General features: G+C 37.4%; 1 protein-coding gene across 4 annotated transcripts in view; it reads right to left on the bottom strand.

The window, feature by feature from the left end:
* The window catches only part of ELOVL6 (ELOVL fatty acid elongase 6), a 113964-nt gene that overhangs the window by 27196 nt on the left and 67419 nt on the right, over window positions 1–19349 (bottom strand). For all 4 annotated transcript variants that reach the window (XM_011361436.2, XM_023531355.1, XM_011361435.2 and 1 more), the window contains exon 3: window positions 10252–10383. In XM_011361436.2, coding sequence (XP_011359738.1) covers window positions 10252–10383 — 132 coding nt within the window. The remainder of the gene's footprint in view (window positions 1–10251; window positions 10384–19349) is intronic.

Below are 19349 nucleotides of genomic sequence, written 5' to 3'. Positions count from 1 at the left end.
GTTTTAAATTATAAATCTTTTTAGGATTTATAGAACATCTCATAAGGTTAGTTTCTATGAAAATTCTAGGTGTAATGAGAGCAAATGAAAACATGAAGAATTCCTCGAGTGTATTTCTTGAGTGCATTATTTCATGTAAGGCCTCTACAATTTAACTTAGCCAGAATTTTTGCAACAGATTATTTTCCTCTAAAAAAGTAAAGTCCTTTTAATTTGGGTTATTCAATTTTTCTACCTTCTAACAAATGTTATTTTGATAACTATTTCAAGTGATAACCATATATTTAATTTAGGAAAAAATACGTAAGTGGGCAAAATTAATAGTGAAATAGAAGTTCAGTTTACTCTTCATGAAGACATGTGGAGACAGTGATGTATGAAAATGTGCATTTGGCTGAATATAACAGAACAGGCTTAAAAGGGTTTATTGCCTAGACTATGGGCAAATTACTAAAACCTCTCTGAAACTTGGTTTTTCTCATTTGTAAAATGAGTGAGTATATACATCGAAGGAGTTGTGAAAGTTAGAAAATACAACATATAGATTTAATTCAGAGCCAGGCACCTAATAAATGCCTAATAAATGACATCTATTATTAGTGTTAGCGTTATAAGGGCGAAGTCCAAAATTCTCTCAATAAATTTTTTTCTTAATTCCACATAGCATTGCTTAAATCTTGTGTGTTGAGGTGTGTGTGTGTGTGTGTGTGTGTGTGTGTGTGTGTGTGTGTGTGTGGCGGGGGTTGAAGATGTGTAGGAGGAGGGTGACTTTCCTTGTGAGCTTCTTCTGAGTAACAAGATTTATCATTTACCTACATGGGAACTTTCTGTACAGTAGAAGTAGAAGTGGGGTGACCTCTATTCATATTCTGTCAACCATACCTCTTAAAAAGATGCAATTTGTACCTATCACCAATAGCATAAGAATATCACTTATTACTTATAAGATACATTATCCATCCAGTCGTTATTTATATCCATCATTTATTGATTTGAATCATGTTTTGTGCTAGAGCAGGGGATACTGGAGAAAAAGAATGACAGTTCCTCCCTCACAGGGCCACAGGGAGTGGTCCTTTTTGAAAAGCTAAAGAAAATTTCACTTTTATTCTTTAGAACTAAAGTCAGATTCAATTCCCTTTGTAATCTTAGCTTGTGTGGGTAAATGTGAAGGAAGAATTATAGAACGTATTATAAGGGGATGGCAGAAAGAAGATTAATAAAATATTCACAGGTCAGGCAAAGCAAGAAGGAAACAGACAAGGTAGGCAAATGTGCCTCTGCCTTTACTTTTAATGACTTCAAACTTTAACCTATTTCTACTCTATGAATTTAAGGATAAATCCTCGAGGAGCACAGAAAAGTTCACATACAGTGTAGAGGTGTTAGTCAGCAGGTCACAGACACTCAAGTGTGATTCCTTCACTGGTAGGTGTGATGAAAGATGGGTTTGGTCACAGCAAAAAATGAACAAGCCAGCAAAGAACAGTTTGAGAAGTTAAGATGAAGTCTCCTGTGCTGGGCTTGTCTAGTGAAACGATGGGATAGCAACAAGTTTGGGAGAAGCTGAGATGTGGGCTGAAATGATCAGAAGCTTTTTGTAGAGAAGGCATTCTATGTTAAGTCAAAATGATGGCTAAGATTTAAAAAACAGAGTGGAGAGTGAGAAGGATGTACAGTATGCAAAGACACGAAATGAGGATAGGCTAAGTATGTTTGTTTTACAGGCAATGATCAGACATATGTTGGCTGGAATAGAAAGTTTGCATGGGGCAGTGGTGAAAGGTCGGTCAAGGAAAGATTGTAATTTTTTTTTGGACAGAAGTTTTAACCGGTAGGCAAAGGAATTTCCAATAAATGTTTAAACAGGGAAATAACATGGTATGTAGAGTAGCTTGGATAGAAAAAACATTGGGAGACAGCAGTTGGTGGTTGCAATATTTAAGACGTGAAGTGATGATGGCTGTGCCTGGAGTGTCTGGCGTGGAAATGAAGAGGAGTAGATATTAAGAAGAATCATACAACTTGGTGATGGGTTGAAAGAGTTATTTTTATATTTTAAATGACTTAAAGATGTTCAGTAGGAAAATGGTGATAAATTTTGAGAAATTTTAAAGGGTTATCCAACCAAAAGGGATCTGGTTTGAATATTTTAAATTTGAGTGATGCTATGTCAAGTGTTTGGACATATTATAGATAGGAGAGCAAGTTTCAGATGAAAGAACAATGCTAAAAATAAAGATTTGTTAGGGGTAAGTTGGTAAATGATTTGGATATTTGAACTTTTTCTGTTTTATTGAGCCGACAAAATTTCTCAGTGCGTTATGAATAGACTAACCATTTCATTTACCATTCAAACTGGGACATTTTTAAGAGTGAAAGGGGAGCTATTGATAATTACACCAAAACAATGGGAGTAAAACCAAGACTGTTTAGAGCAAACCAGGATGTATGGATCCCAGTTTATAAGCTCTATCTTACATTTAAAAGATGGCGAGTTGCCATTTCTTATCTATTATTGCTCTTGGTTTTTCAGAAGGAGTCAAGTGATTCAATTAGTGTCACTTTATTATGATTTGAGACTAGAGCCTCTGCTGGCAAAGGGTTCAATTTTAGACATCCAAAAATCAAATGCAAAGCCAATGAAGTAGCTTATGTCATATAACTCCTCTCTGTTACCTATTATTGATGCTCCTGGCATGGCTAACAAAGTGTGGAGGGGAGAATCAGAAATACTCTGGGTTGGCATCAGATGTAAGGTTCCAGCTGAAGCAGAATTTTACTTGAGTTGCATCTGAAAACAGGGGGATAGAATACGTTTCCAGAAGCTGAGAGAGTGCATAAAGGGTGGTTACGGTGTGTTGTGTACACATGTGCTGGGAAGGGGCAGGCAGAGAAAGAGTTTTTTTTATACTGTAGCTGTGATTTGTTAGGTAATTCCTTTGTTGCGTGCATAGCTGAACAGAATAACAAAGGTGATATTCAAAGGGAGCAGAATTGTGGAGGGTGTCGTTGCAGCTCTCAAAAAAAAAAAAAGAGAGATTCAAATACAACTCAAAATGCTAAACAACTCCACTGTCTTTCAGACTAGACATTGTCATCTTCATTTATGAAAATATCAGCATGGTGTTTGTCATCAAGGAAGTAAGCCAATTCTTGAAGTACAAATACGTGTAGGGGTTATTTTTCTTATGGAAGTGAATTTTTTGCCTTTATTGTTTAATAGGCTTTTTGCCTTCATAGTTTACTGAGTTTTTTATTCAGTGTAGATGCTCTACATTTCTCTTGGTGCAAAGGAAGAAAAAAAGTGTTTTGCTGTCATTCTGTGACCTGACCTTTTAAACAACCATGTCACTTGGTTGTTGTGTTATACTTAGTTATTTCTTAGGTTGTTGTGTTTTATGTATTAATAAGCAAATGTTCCAGCAATTTATGTTTTAGAAAAATCTCTTTGATTCTGCAAAGAGAACATTTATATACCCTGCCTTCAGAAAGGAAGAATTTTCTATATGTCCATTAGTTTCATTTAAACTAGACAGAAGCTGTAATTTAGAAATATGGCATCAAAATCAAAATGTTAAATGATTTCTAAGGTTCTTTAATAAAATGACACAAAAACCAAAGAGGAAGGAAGGCACAAAGAACTAATATAGATAAGATCATGTTTTATCTTTTCAAGTAAACTAGGCATAAAAATGAAACATTTTTATAAAATGGGATGATTAACAAATGTTTAAATGAACAACATCAGACCTCCGTTTGTCTATACCCACCAGACTGTATGTCTGTGTACAAGTCAGAAACACTAACGACAAACCTCCTCAAGATGAACAACAAACAGATAAAAAAGAAAGTTCCCCAAATTAACCTTTCAAGCACACACTTAACTCGGTCATCGTCAGAAAAACAAAAAACAAAAAAACCCCATATTAATTCTAACTATAGATCTGCTATTAGAAAGAGAGAGAGAGAGAGGAAGTTGTGTGTGTGTGTGTGTGTGTGTGTGTGTGTGTGTGTGTGTGTGTGAGAGAGAAAGGATCCACAGGGCACAGAGTTTGTGTTTTGATATAAACTTGTTCTATTTAATGTAAAACAGCATTTCACCAGAATCGTATAAAATGACTGTTAGCTTTTCTTTTGAAAAATTAATTTTTTTCATCGTTTGTTTTCAACTTTAAAAAATTGCTATCCATCTTTTGCATCAGAGTTATCTTTTTCTTGCTTAACTTTTTCATAATGACATAAAATATTACAAAAGGAGTAGAAGCCTCCTTTGGACCCTCTCTGGTCCCATTACTCTTTCTGCCTCCCCAGAAACCATGATAATCAATAGTCCACACTTTTCAAACATTATTTTTATGTTTTTACTACATATGCTAATAAATAAAATGTAGTGTTAATTTATGGGTTATTAAACTTTTCATTCATGGCATCACACTCCCAGCTTGCTTTTTTACTTCTCAGCACTATGTTTTCGAGAGGTATCTAGAGGTATCTTTTGCTTTGTTACTATTTCCATTTTGGTGATACATCTGAAAATGTAAAATTTAGAATCAATAAAATAGGAGCTTTTCTTCTAGGACGTTTATAGTTTATCCATTTCTTTTATATCATTAGTACCACTGGAATTGTCTATAATGTCGTTCTCTGTGGACGAAGATGGACAACTTTTGGCAAATGTAGAACAAAATACTAGATAGGAGGTGCTTGAGTATAAATCGATTAAGTTGTTCTGACATTTGTCATTTTCAATGTTTCATCATTTTACAGGCCAATGATGTGCTTAATCCTTCAATATGGGTTTTTTAAATGTCAGATCTTTCTCGTTTGAACAGTTTCAGTTGATTTTATTATATAGTTGTTTCCTTAAAAATAATAAGGCAAATGCCAATAATTTTTCCAATATTAAATATTGATATGTATGTATAAAATCATGAGTAGATTTGATTAAATACCATTCATCTGCTGCTCTACCTGTTATACATACTTTCTGAATATCTCCTGTGCTCTACTCAAACACCTTGTTCATGGAAATCCCATTAAAGAAAGAAAAAGAGTAATTTGTATTAATCTTGAATGTATTTTATACTTAAGATGATGATAAAATATAATGACAAAAATATGGCCAGGAAATAAAAATGAGTTTCAAAGGGAAAAACTGCTGATTAATAATGAGGCGAAAAGTCAAACTGCAACGTATAGAAGCAGAACATCTGGTTTTGTGCAAACAAGACATAAAACAATTGAAGCCAGAGCGAATCACCAGGAAACAGGGGTAAGTAAATTTGAAGCAAGTGTGATACTGGCATCTATAAATATGCAGCACAAAGTAATTATCTTATTCTAATATGCACTGACTAGTCAGCCTGCTTTGACCTGTTCTGAGTCAGAGACCTAGAAGAGGGCTCCTTGGAACTCCTTATGCTGCCAATGAGAAGAAACCACTGCCAGAAAGATCCTAGGTAAAAGCTATTTAAATCAGAAGCACACACATCTGTACTCAATCTAGAAGGATTTTGGAGTTCTTAAATAAATACACAGAAAGTTCCTTTACAAATCAACTGTAGTTACACAGCTGAAATGTCATAGCAACATGATTTAATGACTCGACAGAGTCTGACAAGAATGGACCACAGGCCCTTCGAAGTGTTTGATGTTGTCTGCCATGAGGAACAATCTCATCTAAAGGATTTACTAATTCAAATCATCAGAATATTTCAGTATTTACCCTAGGAAATATTCAAACATTTAGGGCCAAATGATACATGGAATTATCTCAATCAAATAAGGAAATGCTTGTCCTTACGTTGGGTGGGATGTAGGTTGGAAGTAGGGAGCTGTGTCATCATCCCAGTCATATTCATAAAGACTAATTGACATCAGAAGCTAATGGTTTGGATCTGAAAGGGGGGACTAAGTGCAGGTAATGGGGAGAAACTGTCAAAAATGAAAAAACAAACAAACAAACAAACAAACAAATAGAAATTATTCTCAAATGAAATGAATCCTTTGCGGGATTGGCAAAAACTTAGTTGATGATATTCTATCTACTCTATAAAAACTATGACCCCTTTCAAAACATTAAATTGTATATGGCCTGTATGAAGATTGCTATCATATTCAGTCAACATTCAAAGGTAAAGAGAAAGAAGAAAAATATGCTACAGGTAATTCTTGCTAAACTATATAAAAAACCCTACCATTTTCTGAACTAGAAGATAGGATTTTAATTTTTGCTTAAGTACTCTGCATATCCAAATTAATCTCCATCTCAGTTGTCAAAGTTCGTAAGTAAACACAGTGTGTGAAATGTAGAATTTAGTCATAGTGGGGTCTCTGGCTACTATAAAAAGCTAATGGGCAGGTTTGACAAGTTGGGGAAATTATTCTTCTAATACAGGAAAAAATTATTCTAATACAGGAAAAAATCACTGAAAATCACCCCTTCAGTGATTTTTTTCAAAAAAAAAAAAAATCTTACAGTTCTTCCACTCTTCCCATTTCTAATTCCTCTAATGAAAAGTTTGGTATCCTTTCTTTTTCCAAATCAATGATATCCTGTAGTGGCAGAGAGAGGGGAAGTAGAGTAGATGCAGACCATCTAATATAAGAATGTCTCCTGAGCAAGGAATTTCTAAACTTCTATAGTAGACACTATTTACAGATGGATTTGAAAACTTGTGAATTATAGAAAGGTAAGAGCCATTCAAAATTTTCTGCAAAAACATAGCCTTGTAATAACAAAGTTAGAGTGTGTGACTGAAATAGGGAAATTCTTATTAATATTCACCAAAGCATCTGTTTGTGAGAAGAGCTTATTTTTGATTCTTTATATCAACTTCATTCAAAAGATATTTGGATTCCAAAATAAAAATAGTGACTGTCACTGAGATTCTCTAGAATTGTGTATGAGATCATGTATGTATGTGTGTCTGTTTTAGAAAATATGCAGAAAAACACAATGAATAATAAACACCCCATATCCAGAATTGAGATTTGTCAACATTATCATATTTGCTTCATTTGTTTTAAATTAGAAGATAAGAACATCACAGAAAAAATTTAAATCCTTTTTATTGCTAACCTGCCAGTCCATGAGAATCAAGCTCTACAAGCATCGAATTTTTTTGTTTTATTTTCTAATACGTAGCAGGCATTGAATTAATGCATGTCTCCTCTGCCTTTCCACAGATGTAAGAACTGAGTATATTTTCTTCTAGTATCTTTTATGATACTTTTACAAATATTTGAATGTATTAATAAACATTTATGTCTAAAAGTAAAATTTTTGAAAATATTATCTAAAAAATATCATACTGTATTTAGCCTTTTTCACTCAATGTACTGTTGACCAGAATTCTGTAAGCACACAAGAACTTCAATGTACCATTCCTAACATGGAACCTTGCTCAGTTAATACAATAGAATTCCATTATCGATGCCTTCCAAATTCCTGAGTAGAATATTATGATCAATTTTTACAAGACCCTGGACTGTCCATGCTCAGACTCCTCTACATAGCTCTGCTTTCTAAAATTTTATACGAAATATGGCTTTGAAGTAACAGAATTAAGGAAATGGAAGAAGAAACAAGATGAACGATCTAAAAAAGATCAAGTATTGTTAATGGCCATTGCATATGCACTGTCGGATAAAGTAAATGAGTAATTACTGGACGACCTGGGCAACTTAGATTTGGGCATGGGAGGAAGGAGAAATAAGAAGTTAATTAAGTAAAAACTCTCTAATCATAAATATGCATTGAATACATCAGTACCATCTCTGGATACATTTCTTTAAAAAATAAATGATTTCCTATTTCTGGCCTCTGAAAGTCCAAGGAATAAGAACTAAATACTAACAACAACCCCTATCTAGTACTCACATAATGGTTTCTAAATACTATCTCCCCTCCCCCAAAGGAACTAGGTCTCTTTAGAGAAATGGCTAATTCCAATACTGGAAAAGGAATATATAATATACCTTGCTTAGAACACCTTGTCCGCTTCCCCTCCAAAAAAACACAAGCTATGAGCACTACTCAGTGCTTGCGAAAAAGATTCAGGAATAAACCTCAAGAAACTCCCACTTGATGTCCAAAGATGAGATAATTTAACGTCCAAAAGAATCACAGCAATTGACTAAAATATATGGAAATCAAATTCATCTCAAAATCATCGACACATAAAATCTGAATCATGAGTTCATAATGATACTTAAGAAAAAAAAGCATTATTATTTATACACTAGGTAATCAAATCACTTTTTCGAAAAGGCTAAATATGACCAAAGAATCAAGCATTTATCCTCTGTTCGCTGTAATAACTATATATACTTCAGGATAACTGAAGAGTTGATAAAGGCAAGTTTCTACCTATAAGAAAGTCGTCGAATGTTAAACCTGAATATAATCAAATTTTAGATCTAACTACTAACTAATAAGGAACACAGGGGACTGAACGCAATCAGCAAAATCCAGTCTGGGAGAAACTCTAAGGGGCATACCATCTGGTTTGTTTAAAAGATGGATTAGGCGGGGGGAGGGGTGGCAGGGGAGGGCTCTGGGGAGAGGAAGGTGGAAACCTCTAAATTAAAAGAAATCAACCACAATGGAAATGTGTGGATCTTACTTTGATCTACACATTTTTGATTCTTAAAAGTAAATTGTAAAAAAAATAATTTATGAGACAATTGGAGAAATTCGAACACTTAAGAATAAAAATTATTACTAATTTAGGTGAAATAATGATACTATGGTCAGTTTTTTAGAATGAGTACTTATAGAAATGGTATCATTTCATTCAGAAATACTTCAGGTTGTATTATTTCCAAATAATTTGGGGAAAAAGGGGAAGTTGGTAGAGATATAGAGAAAAGAAGATGAACAGTGTTGATAATTATTTAAGTAAGAGTGCATGGAGGGAGGTCTTTATACTCTTTCCTCTGCTTATATATGTTAATGTTTTAGAAAAACAAAAGATAAAGGCTCAGGGGGTGTTGTAAACTGTAAAATGCTAAAAGGCATCATTAGGATTAAGATAATTTTTTTTTCTCTCAAATATCAAAATCTTTTTAGTGAGGCATACTCTGTGAACCTTAAATGTAAATAACAAAATACTATTTGTATCAGAGAATCATGCCCTGCCTGACACAGACTGAACTGGAGAAGACTCTAGTCATAGATCCAAATCATGAGAACTTCAAATGCAGTGCCTTATAAAATGCAATAAAATGGAGCATAATCCATAGAAACAAGCACATGAGTGGTCAGATGCAGAGAACCAACATAATGGAAATGTACAGATCACTGGAGGTTGTGAAAACTCTCTTCCTGATCATTTTTATTAAGACTTAAGTGACTAATGAGGCTTTGGATGATATCATCTATTTCTGCTTAGCAGTAGAACAGTTAATATGCAATATTAAAAAAATAAAAATTAATACTCATAAATATTAAAATGAAGTTTTTTATTTTGTAGCATGTCTGCATTGTCTGCATCTGCTCCCTGTTTCCCCACCCTCCAGCCTAGTGATAAACTTGCTGTCATTGACAAGCAAACCACCAATAGAACAGGTACCTTTGTCAGTGCTATAGGCAAATTCTGGTACCTGTTTGTATATCAGCTACGTTCTAATTAGTCTTATGATTGTCTAAATCACCAAAAATTACAATGCTCCTTCAGGCTTCTAGAACTGAGTCTGGATGTTGGCTGGCAGATGTCCCTGGAGAGACCAGGCTTGTCCTGTCAGCTGCTATGATGAATACTATCAGATACAAAGTAAGAAGTGGCTGCATTAACATATGCCTGCCAGTCAGTTATGGGCTAGAGGGTGCTTTTGGGGTCGCAGAAGAAAAGCATTCTCTGGCCTAATGATACTGACATAGACATCCAGTGTCTGGTCATATGTCTGAGTGCCATTTTTTGATTAAGTATTAGTGACAGCATGCCCATCACGTTCAAACACTACACTCTATCACAGCCTTCAACAGTTTACTGGTGTGACTTTTCACTTATCCCTCTACCTACATTTACGCAACAAAGATAAGAGAACTGACATACTGTTTCACAAACTGAACATAGTATGACAACTTCACAGCAAAAGCTTTCTCTCTGGATATGGCTTTATGTCGTTAATCTATTCAATAATCAAAAATATGAGATGTTAGATAAAATGCTCAATTGTTGTTTTCTTTCAACCAAGTCTGATGAAATGGATAGATTATAGTAGGAAAATGAAAAAAAAACATACCTAAAGACTGCGAGAGTCAGGGACCAGAGCACTAATGGCTTCCGCAGTTCAAACTTCGCCCGTTTGTTCATGAGGTGCCGACCGCCAAAGATAAAGGCAGCATACAGAGCAGAAAACAGGAAAGATTTCTTCCTATGAGCAAACAAAAAAAACCAAAATCTTATGAAATAAAAATTTGAGCAATTTATTTTTATCCATTAGAAATTTATGTTTATTCATTATCCATCAACTTTTATACCAATCCTCTCTTTTAAGCACTGAAAACATTTTCTTTGGAATGTGCCCCCTTCACTGAAGAGACCCGTTGTAGGAAGTGACACCCAACGGAAGAATTCAGACGCTCAGACAACTTTGTTAGAGGAAGGAGAATTTAATGCCAGCAGAGAGCGTGGGGCATTCAACAGACCCAAAGCACGATCTCCCCTTGGTTCGATTTCTTACAGCTTATGTACCCTTGCAGTGTCCATGCAAGGGGCGCGTGATTCCTTTGTCTGAGGTTTCACGTGTGCTTCATGACTCAGGATGGGAGGGGGAGCTTTCGGCGGGCGGGCGTGCTCTAAGGAGGGAGGAATTTCCAGACTACTGGTCCTACAGGTCATTTGTTTTGTAGCATCCACGACCTTGGCATTATCAGCATCATTATAGGATTCTTGAACAGAGACGGGACCCGCTCAGCGGATTCCTATCCAAAGGCTGAGCTCTAATTGTAACATAGCAAGCAGTTTTACACAGTCTTGTTATTCCCACACAGCTGCAGAGATAAGGAAGAATATTAGTTGGTTGGCAAGCCATCAATTAACAGATGTGAGCTGGAGAGCCCATGAGGTGGGAGAGGTAGCTATGGGAAAACATGTTAGCTGGAGAGCACTGGGCAGCATGGGGGGCGAGAGCAGTTTTAACTGGCTCAGTCGTTACTTCTGCAGGCCCTTTCCTTTGCATTTTTTCAGATGCCTCCTCTCCTCTCTCATTCCCCAACATTCTATTTTTATGTTGGAGTCTCACATTTTATCTAAACTATCTCAGGGGATCTCCTGATAGTGGTGAGTAAAGTACGTGTGGGCTGCAGCTCGCTGCTGCTCTACGGCTTCTGCCGTCTTTTAAGCTTCTTATTAGCAGGGGCAGCAGACATGGCCCTATCAGGTAGATTCCTACGAGTAGTAAAACTGCTCCTTTTAAGGTTTTAAATCTACCAAAGGCTGAAAATTATCCCTCTAAAAGGCTATTGAGGTTCTATTTGTGCCATTACTTGCACAGGCATGTGCCATCTTCTTGACAAGTTCCTCAACTGTTTGGCTCTGGTCATCTATCTGTAGGTAACAGTTAGTGAGATTGAATTTTCTATACATCTAGTAAAGCCCAAATGGGGCTATTTAGTTTTGGACCCTGCCTGGGTCCTGTCAGGCTCTAGTTAGCTCTGGGAATCTGGCCAATGGATTTTTCTCTGTCCTATTTTCCTACTATACACTTCATTTGGAGGTGGTATTATAATATCGTTGGCCTAGGCAAATTAAGTGTCCGACTGACTCTGAGATTTCCTTTACCTCTAGCCAGGCAGTATTGTCCTATAATAGTATGTTTTAAAATCTATTGACTATCATCAGAGGTGTGTGGGACCATTATATTTGGCATTGTCTTGGTGGGAACTAGTTCTGTAGCTTCCCACAGCTACTTATCCTCTATTAGAGTCCCTCTCTCTCACACACGCCCCCACATATAAACAGAAAGTGATATTTAGGGAGCGAGCTATTCCTTTAGCCAACCTTCCTTTGTTCTGCAGGTGTCCTCCTGGCCTGGCTGCAGGACCGATTAGCACACTGTAGTCTCCGAATGTGGCTAGACTAACACCTCAATTTTCCTGCCCCTTCCCTACACTATTTCCTTTCAGAGATTCTATTCCCTTAATCTTAAGGGGATGTTGAGGGAGGAAGGTCTGTCTTCTGTAACTTCTTCAAAGCTGAGGTAGGGCTGTAGTCTCTGCCTATTGGGAAAAAAAATCTCTGAAAGCCTATTCTAAGGGCCCCAGAGGCAGACAACGTGAGGTCATTCCAGCATGTAGAAGTGGTAGGAAGTCTTATAACCTAGAAGATATAAACTTAGCAAAAAGATAGAAGAGACAAGTCAAAGTTAATAGTAGAGGGAATTGTCAATGAAGTTACTTTTTCATGGCAGTTTGTTAATTCAAGGTACACAAAAGTTCCCTGATTCCTTGGGACATGTGGACTTATCTAGTTTCCAGAACAAGAGTGTAGATCTTCCACGGGTTCATAGGAATAGGCTTTACTTTCCGGTTTATTTTCTGGAGGAAACTGTGAGGACTCATAAGAAACTTGGTTAATTCAAGACAAATGTACCTAGTTGTTGATTCCTTGTACTTTGACAGCAGTTGGGAACTTAACAAAACTTAGTAGGGCCCTTTCTGTTTGCCCTGAGGGCTGACTATGTCTTCCTGTCACTGTGCAATTAGCATTGGAGAGAGGCCCATGGGATGGGTCAGGACAGAGTAGATAGCTCTAGTATCTAGTAAAAATTCAGTTTTTCCCTCTTGTCATGTCAAGGGTGACTTGAGGTTCCACTGTTTTGATCATGGTGGATTTTTCTAGGACTGGAGTTTGCAAGCGCTTGAGCCTCCATTGTTGGAGGAGAGAGCAGCCCCTTCATGAGAGGTTTGCTATGTGGGGCGAGGGCTTATGAGGTCCACCCCTCCCCGGCTCCCCAGGGCTAGATGAACATCCGCTCTTTTAGTGCCCATCCTTCTGCAGTTTGCACATTGATTATGCCTCAGTCCCAACAATGCCACTCATGGCCAACCAAGATCGAGGCCCTCCAGGCCTGCAAGGTTTCTATTGCCTAGGGTCACCTCGAGATGGTCCTTGTATTATGGCAGCTAAAATTTGCACCTATTTTGCACATTGCTTCCTTCTCTGCCCAGTCCTAGTTATTGGACACCTTAAAGACCTTTGGCACCAAGGTAGCCTGAGGGGTTGGGGTCTAAGCCCCAACTTTTGGAGCTTCCTTTGAATATTAGGCACAGACCGAGTTATGAAATGTATAGCTAGGAGTGTCTGGCCCTCAGACTTTTGGCTAATGTTAGTATATTCTCTAAAAGCCTCAGAAAACTGGTTGAAGCAACATAAAACACAGAAATTATTTTGATTAAGCACGGAATCCTTGTTTTCTACTCAGAAAACTTTTCTATAACATCAGTAGCAGACTAGTAGTCTAAGAAATATTAAAACACAACTTTAATTTTGTATGAGTTTACTTTTGCCATTTAAATTTCCAATCTTGTTTAGCTTAATCACATAAAATTTCCTCTCAGGATTTCTCTTTATAAACCTTCTACTTCTTTCCTCATTCGAAAATAACCAACTTTAAGACAAATATCTTTCCTTTAATTTCCTTCAAAATAAATTTCTATACTTCATACCTTTTGTTACCAAAAACATGCATTTTCCTTTCTATTATAATTAGAATTCTTAATTTAACCACTATATTACTTATAACGCAGACGAACATAGATCAGAGGTCATGCACATACTTATATTTTCCTATCATCAGTATTTGTAACTTCCCTGGGGGTGCATATCTAGTTTCTTCAGGGAGAAGGGGGTCCCTAGAGAACTTGGACCCCATCAGAGCTTGAGGGTGAAGGAAGAGGAGAAAACTGATGATTCTGAGATCTCCGGGAAGGTGCTTTTATCACTGGGCCATCTAATAAGTCTGCGTCTTGGTAAAGGAGCATAGAAGCTTGTATGTAGGGAACTTCTTCCTATTTTCCAGCTTCTTGCAAAAAAAAAAAAAAATAAGATCTAATTGGAGGATAGTATTGTAGTTTAATGGACCGTTTACAGGCTAAACTTTTGAATCCCTTCCCATTGTTAGTTTGGAAGGAAGAGGGTCCCCTATGGGTCCTCGGTGGGAGGAATTGCTGTGGCTGTATTTCACTGACAGCCAGGCTGTGGGGCTGAGGTGCCTGCTTTCTCTGCAGGGCACAAGCTGGGAAGTGCTTGTGCCACTGGTGAGGAAGGAGGAAAAATATTTTTTCCTTACTTTGAGTTGAACCTGGGCTGCCTGGCAAAAGCACTGAACTTTGAACCCCCAAGATAGCAGGGAACACAATCCTAGCTGTGTCTGAATCTGAAAGCATGTCACCCACCCCGAGGATTGTGTATGTGCCCTGTGGCATGCTGCTGGTGCCGCCTGGAAAGGCTGAAGAGGGACAGGAGATGGCAGCACGGGTCTGGGAGGTTTAGTACAGGGGCGTTAGTGAGTGCCTGTTTGATTTTTTTTTTTCTCTCTTCTTTCAAAGGCCTTCTGTTGTGTAGATTCCCAGAGTAGGGGCTCCCGTTCTCCACGCTTTGTGGCTTCATAGAGGAGTCTGGCCACTTGTGTTAAAGGTAATTTGAGCCTGTAGTTTTCCTAGGGTCAACTTGACCCCATAATCCCGAGAAGCCTTTCTTAAAAATTTTCAACATACAATTTTAGACAGTTGGTTTAGAGGAATCTCCCCCCATATTTGCCTTAGGGAGCATCCTAATGGAGGGGAAAATAGACCTTAAAATTTTAAGAAAATAATCTGACAGAGGGCCCCTACGTCAAAAGGGCCATTTGGAGACAGACAATTCTTAAGCCGAATTAGTAATTAATTGCCCCTCTCCCCCATATCCTACCCTATGTTGGTGACGCAAAGACAAACGAGGGTGCCTCCTCCACAGAGGAGACCACTCAGGTGCTCATTTGGCCATGTCTTGAAGGAGCTTAGGTGATTCTTGGCCATAGTGGACTCAGCTTTATGACCTACGCTCGGACACTAGTCCAATGCTGCTATAGACTGTATGCTATATATCACGGAGCCGCAGATTAGCCTACTCGAACTCTGTGGACTTTAGAAGACCTTTAAGGGTGCCCAGCTGTGGAGATACAAATTTGTACTTGAATGAGTCAAACCGGCCAGGACGCTCATTCATTCACTCATTCACACACCAGGCTAAAACATTGCCTCCCCACTGCTTTGGAAGGCCCTGACCTTTGTCTTCTCCCCCTGGGAAGATCCTGACCTGTGGAGAGTAAGCGGTCACTCCTCTTAACCTGTGGAGGACGCTTGCTTACTCTCCGGAGGGGGATCGGGATTTCCTTTTGCCCCTTGTTAACCTAACACACTCCACCCTCCGCCCTATGTACCTGTGAGGTCACGGTTTCCCCTAACAAATGTAGAGTACTCGGGTGACCTTGGGAGGTGACCAGGCTCCCCAGGGAGGCAGGACCTGAGCTAGCTACCCTGTGCCCAGTTTTTCCTTACTGTGGCCCTGCCGCGTCCTAGCTTTCTTGTTCCTCTGTTGTCTGATCCTTGCAGGGATGGGCAGATGGGGCTTCCCCTTGCATCCTGTGAGGCATCACATGGGGTAATTCCCAATGCGCACTTAGCAGACGCCTCTACAGAGCAGGTTGGGGTCCCCCCAGTGGGGTACCTGAAGTCCGCTAAATGTGGGTGCCGTTCCTCCTTGCTTCCCAGACAATGCACCAGAAATCTGTTGCAGGAAGCGACACCCAACGGAGGAAATTAGACGCTCAGACAACTTTGTTAGAGGAAGGAGAATTTAATGCCAGGAGAGAGCGTAGGGCATTCAACAAACCCAAAGCACGATCTCCCCTTGGTTAGATTTCTTACAGCTTATATACCCTTGCAGTGTCCATGCAAGGGGAGCGTGATTCCTTTGTCTGAGGTTTCACGTGTGCTTCATGACTCAGGATGGAAGGGGGAGCTTTGGGGGTGGGGGGAGGAGGGGCTGTAAGGAGGGAAGAATTTCCAGACTACTGGTCTTACAGGTCGTTTGTTTTGTAGAATCTGCGACTTTGGCGTTATCAGCATCATTATAGGATTCTTGAACAGAGACGGGACCTGCTCAGCAGATTCCTATCCAAAGGCTGAGCTCTAATTGTAACATAGCAAGCAGTTTTACATAGTTTTGTTATTCCTACACAGCTACAGAGATAAGGAAGAACATTAGTTGGTTGAGCTTGATGCTCATCAAATATTACTACCTGTTTATAGGAAATACAGAGGATACATCTAAACTGTTAAACATTCTGCAGGACAACTAATCAACAAATCAGTAGCATGGAATCAAAATCTGGGACCATTTTAGAGTAAAAATGACTTGACACACATGACAATCAAATATATAGAATTTTTTTGAATCCTTATTTGTAAAAGACATTTTTAATCAAATCAGAAAGTCATAATTTTCAAAGTACTTAGTTAATATTTACAGGTGAAATTATATATCTGGGATTTGTTCCCAGAAAACAAATGGAAACAAAACAATATTAAAGGTGAAGAGATAAAACAAGATTAACAAAAGGGATGATGGAACACAAGGCCTCATCATTCTCTCTTTTTGGTAGTGAAGTTTAGATGGGGCTCTTATTCAGTAATGGCTAAGAAATATCAAATAGAATCTCCAGGTCTTGCTGGCTCACTACTATGCCAAGGAGAAGTGTCAATAGTATTGATAATGCCTCAAAAAACAAACACAAAAGGCTTCTATAGACTATGATTCAATAAAAATTAACAGAGGCCTTGTAAATAATTTAAACATCTGAACATACTTCCTGAAAAAGCAATATTTCCCTTAAAATTGGTATTCTCCACTCAATTAGATCAAAACGAAAAAGGTTTGAAAGGTAAGTTACAAGACATAATACAAATAGCAAAATGCATTAAGATCATTATTTATAAAATGCTTCGTACTTTTTTTTCCCCTAACCGCTGACAAGTATTGCTGACTCACAAAGGATCATACTATTTACATAAGCAACACACTTACTTCAATGAGTGCAAGTGACTTATTTGGCAAATACAACTAAATAAAGTAAGTGATTCTGGAAATCAATTCATAACTAAGGGTGGATAAATCTCTTTCACTGAGGTTTGTAAATTCTTCTTTTAGAAATAAGACCTGGTACACAGTAGTGCTTATTAAACACCTGTTGAATGATCATGGTCTTGTCATATCAGATTTTCTGACAGGGAAAAATAATTATGCACTTGTGTACATGGGTGCTCAGCAAACACTAAATGAATTAACAGTTGTACTTTCCCAGTAATACATTAATAACTAAGGAATAAAATATTCAGAAGAAAACATATGATCCATTTTCTTCCTCCAGAAAGAGACTATTTCTATACTCCAAAGAGAAATGAAAAAGTGGGACACTTATGGAAACTTAACTATTGAATATATCAAGAAGAAAGTACTTTTGGCCATAAACATATTTATCGCTTTACTTCTCCTTTGAATTCTACAAGTGTTTGGCCTTAAATTACTTTTAGAGTCAGAGTCCCTATTGCATTTACACTTATATAAGCAAGGACTCAGTAAAGAAAAACAAAATTCCATCAAGTTAATGGAGGCAGTAGTAATATGAAATAGTATATGTTCTTTTTTAAATTATAAAGATAATGATAAGTGACAATAATCATAGTATTATGATATAGGAAGTGATTCCTCTGGGTAGAAATCGAGCTTAAAACCTTTATCATTTAATCTTCCTAATCATTCTTAATGCAGGTAAAGCATTATCTTCATTTTATGGCCAAGGAACCAGGCTTAGAGGTTAAGTGACCTCAGATCCCCTTGCTCTCCTGTGGTAAACTTTGGGGGCCAGGAGGAGAAAGGGTGAACCGATGTGCTATCTTGTAAGAATTTCTTAAGCCCTCCTACTGAATTCCATGGACACTGTGTAACTATGTAGTACATTGTTTAACTGTGAAAAAAGCAAGAGGATTCTGGGCTTAGAATACTTTCATCCCAACCCCCTCCATCTCCTGGAGAACAAACTAACTATATAAGCCACTGAAAACTTTCCCTTATAATGCTTTCTCTTGCTTGTTTAATCTAATTTAGGTTTTGGTTATGGTTAGATTGATTGTCTTACTTGCAATTATGAATCAAGTGAAATGGATGTCTTTATGCATCTTATCATTCTAGCCATTCTAGCCAAGAGTAAAAATAATGTGCCTCAAAGAACCAAGAACCAAGAAAATAATAAAAATTTTCCCTCTGTATTTTTTTACTCTAATTTTTCAGTTCTAGAATGAGAACTAGTCCTAATGTACTGCTAACTTCCTGGCAAGGACCATTCTCTTTTTCACATGTTTTCTAAAGATTCTTTACAAATCCTCAATTTCATAGCTCGGGCAACCAAGTTAATTGATATAGACATGCAGAATTTGGGAATTGCAAAGGATTTTAGAGATGGAGCTCAATTTCCTTGTTCTACAGCAGAGGGACTTGGGGGCAGGGGGTGCTGATGACACTGGTTGCTCATGGGCACATAGCTACATATCGCATATTGGTCAAAACTACCAAAAATTGCCATGGCTACACTCAAGGAGGTATAAATTAATTGTCTAGGCTATATCTGAGTCGCTGGCAGTTGATAATATGAATTGATATTTGTTTAAGTATAAATACTGTAATAAAAATGTTGTTCACTGTATACTACATAAATCTTCTGTGGTAAAATTCAAAGAATGCTTAGGGTTAATTTAGAATTAAGCTTAAGCTTCTATAAGAGAGGGTCATCTTAAGGAAATATTAAGTCTTACCTTTTCAATTAGGTAAACATAATATATCATTTATAGTTTAATGTATTAGATGTTTCCATTATGCTTAGAAGATAAGATTTTCTTTAGCAAACTAGTTAAGTGAATTAAAACTGCTTTTCTGTCCTGGCAACTCTTTGGTAAAGGTTCAATTATAGTCAAGATGAATAATGACTTGCTGCTAACCCAAATGAAATACTGATGTGCTTTGGGCTTGCTGCACTTGTATTTACCCCTTTACTCTTCCATTTGTCATAAATATGAATAATGGAAATTAGTCCACAACTAATTAAAACAAATAATGGCTTTATCTTTTACCCTTAGAGATTAAGTTCTCTATCATGCTACCTTGTTCCAAAACATTCCTAAGAGATGTTTTTTCTATTCTTACCACAGTAGCTGCTGAATATTTGTATTTGTTGTCCAATCAAATAACACTCTCAAAGAATGTGTGTGTGTGTGTGTGTGTGTGTGTGTGTGTATATATATA

This window comes from Pteropus vampyrus, unplaced genomic scaffold (genome assembly GCF_000151845.1).
Source record: "Pteropus vampyrus isolate Shadow unplaced genomic scaffold, Pvam_2.0 Scaffold67, whole genome shotgun sequence".
Lineage (NCBI taxonomy): Eukaryota > Metazoa > Chordata > Mammalia > Chiroptera > Pteropodidae > Pteropus > Pteropus vampyrus.
The sequence above is the reverse complement of the archived record's forward strand: the minus strand, read 5'-3'. Positions and strand labels throughout refer to the sequence as shown.